We start from the raw sequence: 10515 nt of genomic DNA on the forward strand, positions 1-10515 counted from the left end.
GCTGCAACCCTCGTGATTGAGATCTATTTAATTAGTTCGTTCGATGTCAAAGGATATGCTCTTCCCGGTGCATATTCCCTTTTGACGGCCAAAAAAGCTCGACCGTCTTTGCAGCGAAGAAAATGTCCCAACTAAACCTAACAACCGCACATGTGCTCAAACAAGACTCTGGCAAACATGTGATCAGCACGAGTGTATGCCAATTTTCACGTGTTATAAACGTGGACAGTCATCATCGTGTCACCGGGTTTTGAGACTGTTGAAAGCTTTGGAACTCAGAAGTCATCGTGTCAGGATTTCCGTACGTCTCTGCTTGAGCAAGGACGGCTTTGCACTGAGTACTGACGACCAGCAACATATAACACGACTGGACTTTACAGATTACAGAGTGACGCTTACATGCTCCTCGTGCTCAAATATTTTGTACAGATACGCACCCCATGTACCCATTCTGCATGTTGGAATCCCAGGGGTGTTTGGCTCACCCTCTGGAACCTGAATCTTTCTCTTCCTCTGCCGGTAGTTCCAAAAACTGCCAGAGCAAACAAGAATTGCAGCAGTTGTAACGATAATGGAATAGAAAAGGTTTCATCTACATGTAGGCGAAGAAAATGATACCTTCTATTGGGATCTATGTTCAGGGCTGCTATGTTCACTGTCATCGGACACTCTCACTTGTAAATGCCAACGAGAAGGATGTCGTATAGGATCGTGGAGTTTCCGGGAATGTTGCAGTCTCCTGTTAAAATAGGTGCATGGTATGAAATCATGCGCAGTCCGTTGACATTGTTAACAATTGAGCTAGTCTGAAGTCTGAACAAGCATGGTTGAGTTTCTTTTGAAAGAAAAGTCTGAAATATGGTTGGTGTAAGTCTAGTCAAGTTAACTGGCATAGCAACATATTTAAATTCTTAGTTTCCAGGTGGGGATGCATATGACTAGGTTGCTACTACTATTTTAGTACAGTACCTGAGAAGCAGCCTGCTGGTTCAGGTCCATAAGCCAAAATGGGAGGTATCATGAGCTTGCGCTTCCCACCTGTTGGCAGTATCAGACACCACACGGTTCAGAACAACATACGTACAAGATTATTTGGGAATTTGGACGAGATCGTCAAGATGCCGATGCTTGCGATATACAGATAGTTTCTGAAGCGTGACAGTACCAACGAGCATGGGTGGCACGCCGCCGCCTCCTCCAATCCCCTGCTGAAGCCCTCGAAGGATCTGCGAACGAAAATGTGATTTAAGCCCAAATCGACGATCATAGTCTGCTCTAAGGAAAACTCTGCATGCCGGCAATGAACATTGCGTTTTGCAGCGAGCGAATGCTCCGCTCACCTTGCCCGCACCGATGCGCATCGTCAGCGGCCTGCCGCGCTTGTAGCTGCTGTCGAACACCGTCCCGTCGGGGAACCTTGCGGTGTAGTGTATCTGACAGCCATCGAGAGAAAACGAATTAGCATTTGGAAATATGATCAGAGAGAAAACGAATTAGCATTTGGAAAAGATCATCAGAGAACACAGCGACCGATCAGTGCAGCAGGTGCGAGGAGAAAGGGCGTTGCCTGGGCACTGACATTGATGAGCTCGCCGCGCTGTGGCTGCACCCCGGTGCCGACGGCGACGTCGCAGTAGCCGAGGCCGGACTTGGCGAAGCCCATGTCGCAGAGCTTCTCCCCGACCGTGGCGTAGTACTCGATGCGCGTCGCGCCGGCGTCCCCCGCCGGGCCCAGCAGCGCGGCCGACGCCAGGAACCCCGCGCCCAGCGCGAGCACGCCCCTCCTGCCGCCACCGGCCGATGCCGGCGCAGCCGCATCGGACGAAGTCGACGTGGATGCGGACGCAGAGGAGCTGCAAGAAGCGACGGTGGTAAAGGCGCGGCCGCTTGGTCGGGCGGCCGGCGGTGACGGGATTGGGCTGGCGGCCATGAGCGAGAGCGGGGAGATAGGAGGCGGCATGATGATTATCTCCAAACTGTGGCTGCGAGCCGCGCGCGGGCAAAGGCAAAGCTCCGTCGTTAATACGCGATGCTGGTTTGCCGGCGTGCCGCGCCACGGCCCGTGGGCTCACGACACTGAACTGGGCCGTGCCGTTGCCGGGCCCAATATTTTTTTTCCGTGCGCGCCGACGGTTTCACCGGGCTGGGCCTAGGCTGTCTCGTTCACGAATCCAGCCCAGATGAACATTCTGTCGGCAGCATCGTCCCCAACCCAACTTTCTGCAGCGGCGGCGGCGGCGGGCGCTGCCAAGTGGAGGAGCCTCGGATGGCCGGGGCGGATCGGCAAAGGTGTCGGGCGGCGGAGGCGCCGACAGCCTCTTGGCGACGTGCCAGGCCAGCGGCAGCACCTGGCAGGAGAAGCTCGCGCACGTGGAACAGATGGTCGCTCTCTTGGTTGGTACGTCGTGCCATTTGAGGCCAGCGTTCGACAGCACATGTTGGCGTCACGCCATTGCCGCTAGACACCTGGACCTTCGCTTTTCCTCCAGCTTTGTCTTTGGCGTGACGACGGTGCGGTGGCGGTGCCATGGCTGGTGGCCAGGGCGTCCGTCTTTGGCATGACCTTTCCTGTTCCGTGCGGTGCCTGCTTTCAAATGTGTTTTGAGACGATGCCACAACGATCTGGGAGTTGCAAGATTGGAAAATAAGAGCATCTCGGCCCGCGCCCTTCAAACATCATCTGAAATGAAAAAAAAAACGTAGGATCGAGACATCGAGTGTTTGAGAGACATCACAAGGTGGTGTTCTGGAAACGTCCTTCTAACGAGACCCAAAACATTTAAATAGTACATAAGTAAAAGTATTAATTTAAATTTAATTATATTTTACAATTTTTAATGAATATTGCTAGTTGATCTAGTCCTCTGGAGCGCTCGATGGCCCTGCTCCATCGTCCCCTCCCTCCCTCTTCCGCTTCTCCGTCGCCATGCGCCGCCGCTCTCTTCGGAGCCCCGCGAAAAGAGCTCGGTGTTCCGCCGCTTCCTCGAGGAGCCGCTACCGCTCCTCCGTGAAGAAGCGGCGGTCCGCCTCGTCTATCATCTCTCATTGGATGAAGATGTCGACGACGCAGCGCCACTGCTCCTCGTTGGCAGCCTCGCGGGTACGGGTGTCATCTTCGACCTTTTTGAGCGACTTGTAGGATGCGAGGATGCCCCTCTGCTCCGCCGACTTCTCCTCCAGGCCAGGTCCATTGTCGAGGTCATCGTCGTCTGCCTCTCCTCCTCCACGCCACTGTTGCTGCTCTGCGTCGAACGTCGCGTGGGCCGCCCTCTCCTTCGCCACCTACCATCCGCGTCAGCCATGAACTGGTCGTTCAGCTCCACGAGCACTGGGTCCTCCTTGATGTCATCGTCGGTGTACTCGTCGAACTCAAGGATGTCGCCAGGGGAAGGTGGAGGCGGATGTGGAGGTTCCTGGCCACCGCCGGTGCGGCTCATCATTGGTAGGTGGTGGCTACGCGGCGAGGCATGTTTTCGTGGAGGTGGAGGGATGGATTGTCAGCGTCTATGGTGGCGATAGTGAGCGAAGGCGGCCTTTTATAACCGGTGGTGGCGCGGGAAGAGGCGGGGAGAAAGCGCGGGAAGTGGTGGAGAAGGCGTGGGAATATTCTTGGGAAAGCGGACGACAGCGACGTGTGGAGGAGGCACATCGCCGATGGGACGTCTCGCCTGCAATGCCATGGAAACGGCTGCCGCCATTTAAGGCAAGGCTACATCGCTTCGGTTTGTACCGCTAACGAGATGGGCGGGCCACTCGCGATGAGTCTTTTAGTTGCCTCTTGTGCCCCTTCAACGTCCCCTGTGTAGCGGGGATGATGAGCTCAGGGCACCGGATAGCGTATTAGGACGCACCAAACCCAAAAGGACTTTGGGCGTGTGGATGGGGCCGGTCAAACATCTAGCGCGCCCAAAATCCCTTTGGGGGGGGGGTGGGGTTGTGTTGGGGGTGCCACTGAATAAGCTCTAAGGGTCCTCTTTACCAGTGACCTCCCAAGTCTCTTCAAATGGGTTTTTGGGAGAGGCAACAAACCATGTCCAGCAGTGTCGGTGACACGTAAACTGGTCCAGCACTACTGTGCCGGCTCTGAAGCGCATGGTCATCCTAGGGCACCGACAATGCCTTGCCATTTAATTTCCCTCAGCAGTGACCCAACCATTTCAATTCCGCCCTAGTTCTTTCCCCGTGGGCTCTTGGCACTTGTTTCAGCCCGTACTCGCTCTCATTCTAAGGATTCTTGTGGTTCCGGGGAATCCATCTAGATGAGAACAAGGAACAGGGAGATCTCCCCTTTTCCACCCGACTCTTTGATCTTGAACTAAAGAATGTTGGGTTTAAGAATGAGTGATTGCCCTACCGCTGTCCACGGTTCGAGGTGCCGACCGTTTTCAGTTGATGCATCCTCCACCCGCTCCACCCTGCCCGTTCCGTCTACCGCCTCGCCTTCGTTTCAAGTCAAAGGATACAACCTCTCCTTAGCACTCCGCCGTCGGCTAGGACCCGATGCCACCGCCACCGTTCGACACCTCCATTGCACTGACCAAGTATAGATTTAGGGTTTAGAAGATTCAATTTAGCATATTTTTACTATTTGTGTCTATCTTAGAATTTGGGGCTATTTTCGCTGATGTGTAGTACGCCAAGGTGGACTATGCATCACGGTTGCCGATCCAACATGGAGCGGCTTTGCCGATGCCGAATCGGACGAGCATTGCTGCACCCACGGCCGTTTGCCGGAGAAAGTCGTTGCTTTCAAAGGGACCAACACATGCCGATTGTTCTACACCTTTTCACATCACAATGTAAGTAATGTGATACTTTGTTTAAATTTAGTAGCATGGTGACTTTCTCAAGTTTGTTTCAAAAAAATTATGTGTAGGATGCCACCAACTATGACTTCCTGGGATGGACTGGCCTGAGTGACCTTTTCCATTACAACATAGACTATCTACTTTGTGGGAATTTGCCATATTTTGAGCTGGTTGATTCATGTATCGACCTTAGCTTTTCCGTGATTGTAATAAGGGTTCTTGGATATATTATGACTTGATACTTTGTTTTTAATAAAGCAAGCCATATGCATCTATTGATGCAGAGGCTGGGGCTAAGCTCCTTCATCGAAAAAATCTACTTTGTGGGAATTTTACATGCATTAGCCTTAATACTCCGGCCATTAGTCCAAGGCCTAATTCTAAATTTCTAATCCAGCTCACGCCGAAGCAATTAGACAATGCCCAAAGCCCACAATGCCACTTAGGTACTAGCCTAGGGCCCAGGCAAAACAGAAGCCATCGTTTGATGCACGATTGCGCGTATTGTTGATCGATTCGGTTTCCCGGCTCTACGCGATCCAATCTGCTGGATTGACGATTATAGTTTTTCTCCTCGCCCGCTGTATAGCCGCACACGACTTTCTCTTCTTGGTTGAGCATCCCGGCGCAGAAGATTCAAGCAATCTCTGATAATTGTCGACGAGAACTAGGGCCTAACACCGTCCCGCCGCGCCGCCACACCCTAATTCCTAGCCAGATCACGCCAAGGTATGTATTGCAGTATAACTATATCACATTCCAGTTTGATTACTAAATCGAATAATTGCTCTGTGCTAGTCTGTTTGCCAGTTTTAATGGTGGTATACATTGGAAAGAACATAGCTGCAAGTATCGACGTTGATGAGATTATTGATTTGTTTGATAGGCCCGGTCGTAGTCTCATAGACCTATAATCAAACTAGTGGAAATGTAGTTTTATTTGCAGTATATTGTTACAGTTTAATATCCATAGTATACACTTAAAATTGGTATTTTTCGTGTTAGAGCATCTCCAACAGGAGCTCTAAATTTGGCGCTGTAAAAATCACTTTACAGCGCGCTCTATCCATGTTTTGTGCGTGAGGGTATATTCACCTCCAACAGAAGTTCTAAACCTTGGAGCTGTAAAAATCCGTAGTTATTTCTGCGCGAGACGGATACAGCGCGCTCTATCCGGCGCGGTAGATATAGTGCACGACATAGCGCTTTTGCCTCAAGCTGTATTTTACAGCGCGGGATAGAGCGCTTGTTGGAGCATAATTTTGCGCCCACGCGCTAAATCAGCAATTTTTTTGGATACAGCGCGGGATAGAGCGCCTGTTAGAGATGCTCTTATATCTCTTCTACGGTCATTGTCTTCGTCGCCTGGCCCCCCCTATGCTCAAATCCTGGATCCGCCCCTGGGGGGAGAAATAGATGGATGGCACTGAGAGTCGTGTGTTGAAGTACAACATGGTAAAACTTAAGGAGAAGCGTGAGGAGGAAGCGGGATTGATGTGAGCAAGATGGAGAAGAGAAACTTGCTGCTAGACAAGAAGAAATATGATGATGAAAGAAAAAAACTAAAGGAGGAGAAGAAAAGGTTGGAATAGGTGTTACCAGATCTTTTCAAAAGCTGATGCAAAACAGGACAAGATGAAGAGTGGGAGATGTATTCCTTGTTGAGCATGTGTGCTGAAAACCTAGATGGAAAAATATTGTGGGCTGGCTCGTCACAACATGTACCGGCCTATTCATCTCATTATATATAGATCAGTGGTACAATATATGGTTAGATACAAATACACAGCTAACCTATTATACACGTATTCTATCACCCTCCCTCAATCACAACTGGTAACATGAGGTTGAGATTGTGCCTACAATGATTAAACAATGGCAACGGAAGCGGTTTAGTGAAAATATCAGCCACTTGATCCTTGGATGAGATGAACCGAATCTGTAACTGCTTCTGAGATACACGTTCACGAACAAAGTGAAAATCAACTTCAATATGCTTTGTCCGTGCATGAAATACTGGGTTAGCTGACAGATAGGTTGCTCCAATGTTGTCACACCATAACACTGGAGGCCGAACTTGTACAACACCAAGTTCCTGTAGCAGCGACTGAACCCAGATAAGCTCTGCTGTAGCATCACCCAGAGCTTTGTACTCAGACTCAGTACTGGATCGCGAAACCGTGGACTGCTTACGAGCACTCCAGGCGATCAAATTCCCACCATAAAAGATAGCATATCCCCCCGTAGATCGTCTGTCATCTATATTCCCCCCCGCCTGCATCGGAGAAAGCGAGACGTAAGAGTGGAGGAAGCGGACCGAACCGAAGGCCAATGTCAACGAGTGAACCGAACATAGGGAAGGATACGCTTAACGGCTGCCCAATGAGGAGTACGAGGCTCGAAAAGATACTGACAAACCTTGTTAACAACAAAGGATAAGTCAGGACGAGTAACAGTGAGATACTGCAAACCACCAACAATACTGCGATACTGAGTAGCCTCCTCAGAAGAAAGAGCATCACCATCAACACTGCATAGACGCTCAGAGGACGACATAGGAGTAGTAGCAGGACTGCACTTCAACATACCAAGCACGCGCAAGTAACTCAAGGGCATACTTGCGCTGTCGAAGAATAAGACTGCCTGACGAGGAGGAATCCACCTCAATGCCCAGAAAATAATGAAGAATACCAAGATCCTTCACAGAGAAGTCAGCCCGAAGTTGAGAAATCAACCTGGGGATGGCAGTCGCAGTCGAGCTAATAACGATGATATCGTCAACATAAGCCAACAGATAAATAGTCACATCGGACCTCTGAAGAATAAATAAGGAGGTATCTGCAGTAGATGGTCGAAACCCCAATCCGCCAAGAACGAACCGAGCCGTGCATGCCATGCCCGTGGAGCCCGCTTCAGACCATACAAAGAACGAATAAGGCGACAATAATGATCAGGCTTGGCAGGATCAGCAAAACCAGGCGGCTGTCGCATATAGACCTGCTCATCAAGAAACCCATTCAGGAAGGCATTCTGAATATCCAACTGACGGAGATGCCAGCCGCGAGACAGAGCAAGAGACAAAAGGAGTCTCACAGTAGCAGGCTTAACCACAGGAGAGAAAGTCTCCTCATAATCCAAACCATAGCGTTGCTTGAAACCCTTAGCAACAAGGCGCGCTTTGTAGCGCTCAATAGAACCATCAGCATGAAGTTTAACTTTAAAAACCCAGCGGGAATCAATCAAGTTGACACCAGGAACAGGTGGTACCAGAATCCAAGTACCATTATCCTTGAGGGCAGCAAACTCTGTCTCCATAGCAGTACGCCAATGAGGAACTCGAAGGGCTTCGCGAAAATCACGAGGTTCAGAGGTATCCTTGGAAGCAGCAAAGGCAGCAAGGACAGTATTCCATGCAACTGTGCCATTAGTACGAACCTTCGGCTGAGAAATACCACGACGAAGGCGTGTAACCGGACCAGCTGGAGGGGCAGGGGGTGCGGACACCGGCTGCTGCTGATCGGACGCAGCAGATGGCGAGGGCGAGGTCCCTGGTGGCGTAGAAGTAGCCGATGGCGACGGAGGCGACCCAGGAGGACCAGGTGACGGAGGTGGCCCAGCTGGTGTCGATGTAGACGGGCCAGGAGAGGCCATTCGTGGAGGCGTTGAGGGCTCAGCCGAAGGAGGCCGAGCCGAGCCAGTCGGGACGCAGCCCGAGGCCGCGCCATGCACGCCATGCATGGGCGCGTAATGATCGACGTGCGGCACGAAGGCGCCGTGATCGACGTGGTCCGTGTGGTGTTCGGGTGTGAGAAGTTCCAGACGAGCACCACGAGGATTCCGTGCACCATGGTTAGCAAACAAAGGTGCTGTCCACAACTGGCGTGTGGTTGACGAGGGAGGAAATCCCTGTGTAGAAGCTTTTCGTTCCCCGGCAACAGCGTCAGAAAATAGCTTGATGTCTACGGGAGCTTCTATTCTTGTAGACAGTGTTGGGCCTCCAAGAGCAGAGGTTTGTAGAACAGCAGCAAGTTTCCCTTAAGTGGATCACCCAAGGTTTATCGAACTCAGGGAGGAAGAGGACAAAGATATCCCTCTCATGCAACCCGGCAACCACAAAGCAAGAAGTCTCTTGTGTCCCCAACACACCTAATAGGTGCACTAGTTCGGCGAAGAGATAGTGAAATACAGGTGGTATGAATATATATGAGCAGTAGCAACGGCACCAGAAAAGTGCTTTGCCCAGAACAGTAAACAAGCAGTAGTAACGCAGCAGTAGTAACGCAGTAAAACAGTAAACAAACGGAGATTCGATGCTTGGAAGCAAGGCCTAGGGATCCCGCTTTCACTAGTGGACACTCTCAACATTGATCGCATAATAAATAACTCTTTCTCATATGTGCTATATACACTCTTTTGTTGGATGGTGAACACATTGCGTAGGATTACACGAACCCTCAATGCCGGAGTTAACAAGCTCCACAATTCAATGTTCATATTTAAATAACCTTAGAGCATAATAGATCATTGCAAAATAAACCAAGAACTAACATAGTGCACACACTGTCCACATTACACTATGAAGGAGGAATAGATCACATCAATACTATCATAATGATAATTAACTCCACAATCTACAAGAGATCATGATCATAGCCTACGACAAGAACCACACGGTGCACACACTAGTCACCTTTACACCATGCAGGAGGAATAGACTACTTTAATAACATCACATGAGTAGCACACAACTAGTAGCGATACAAAGCTCATCATATGGATCTCAATCATGTAAAGCAGCTCATGAGATCATTGTATTGAAGTACATAGGAGAGAGATTAACCACATAGCTACCGGTACAGCCCCGAGCCTTGATGGAGAACTACTCCCTCCTCATGGGAGACAAGCAGCGTTGATGGAGATGGCGGTGGTGTTGATGGAGAAGCCTTCCGGGGCACTTCCCCGTCCCGGCGGCGTGCCGGAACAGAGACTCCGTCCCCCGGATCTTGGCTTCGCGATGGCGGCGGCTCCGGAAGGTTTCTCGTACCGTGGCTTTTCCGTCTCGAGGTTTTAGGTCCGGGACCTTTATATAGGCGAAGAGGCGGCGTCGAAGGTCGAAGGGGCGACGACACCATAGGGCCGCGCGGCCGGGGGTGGGCCGCGCCACCCTATCATCCGGGGGCCCTGTGGCCCCCCTCTGGCGGCTCTCGGGTGTTCTGGATGCTTCCGGGCAAAATAGGAACCTGGGCGTTGATTTCGTCCAATTCCGAGAATATTTCGTTACTAGGATTTCTGAAACCAAAAACAGCAGAAAACAGCGAATCGGCTCTTCGGCATCTCGTTAATAGGTTAGTTCCAGAAAACGCATAAATATGATATAAAGTATGCATAAAACATGTAGATAACATCAATAATGTGGCATGGAACATAAGAAATTATCGATATGTCGGAGACGTATCAGCATCCCCAAGCTTAGTTCCTGCTCGTCCCGAGCAGGTAAACGATAACAAAGATAATTTCTGGAGTGACATGCCATCATAAACTTGATCATATTGTAAAGCATATGTAGTGAATGCAGCAATCAAAACAATGTATACGACATGAGTAAACAAGTGAATCATATAGCAAAGACTTTTCATGAATAGTACTTAAAGACAAGCATCAATAAGTCTTGCATAAGAGTTAACTCATAAAGCAATAAATTCTTAGT

The 10515-nt window shown here is 50.2% G+C and overlaps 1 protein-coding gene across 2 annotated transcripts; it reads right to left on the reverse strand.

The window, feature by feature from the left end:
* Window positions 1–342: 342 nt before the first annotated feature.
* On the reverse strand, window positions 343–1997 carry LOC124693157 (photosynthetic NDH subunit of lumenal location 4, chloroplastic-like). Of its 2 annotated transcripts, none has more exons than XM_047226619.1 (6): window positions 1580–1997; window positions 1341–1433; window positions 1166–1226; window positions 970–1038; window positions 619–739; window positions 343–532 (listed from the first exon to the last, which is right to left on the reverse strand). In XM_047226619.1, exons 1-5 carry the CDS (start codon window positions 1958–1960, stop codon window positions 672–674), a joined length of 672 nt encoding a protein of 223 aa, XP_047082575.1. In that variant the 5' UTR covers window positions 1961–1997; the 3' UTR covers window positions 343–532; window positions 619–671. The 2 variants fall into 2 exon arrangements, with proteins under 2 accessions (XP_047082575.1, XP_047082576.1); XM_047226620.1 differs by having other exon boundaries at window positions 343–551.
* Window positions 1998–10515: the final 8518 nt, after the last annotated feature.

This window comes from Lolium rigidum, chromosome 2, assembly GCF_022539505.1.
Source record: "Lolium rigidum isolate FL_2022 chromosome 2, APGP_CSIRO_Lrig_0.1, whole genome shotgun sequence".
Taxonomy (NCBI): domain Eukaryota; kingdom Viridiplantae; phylum Streptophyta; class Magnoliopsida; order Poales; family Poaceae; genus Lolium; species Lolium rigidum.

Bases quoted from the DNA above. Each gene is read 5' to 3' on its own strand.
- LOC124693157 (XM_047226619.1), bottom strand. From the start codon at position 1,960: ATGCCGCCTCCTATCTCCCCGCTCTCGCTCATGGCCGCCAGCCCAATC. The intron at 1,227-1,340 runs GTGAGCGGAGCA...TTTCGTTCGCAG, and splicing joins TGCGCATCGGTGCGGGCAAG to ATCCTTCGAGGGCTTCAGCA. The intron at 740-969 runs GTACTGTACTAA...CTATTTTAACAG, and splicing joins ACCAGCAGGCTGCTTCTCAG to GAGACTGCAACATTCCCGGA.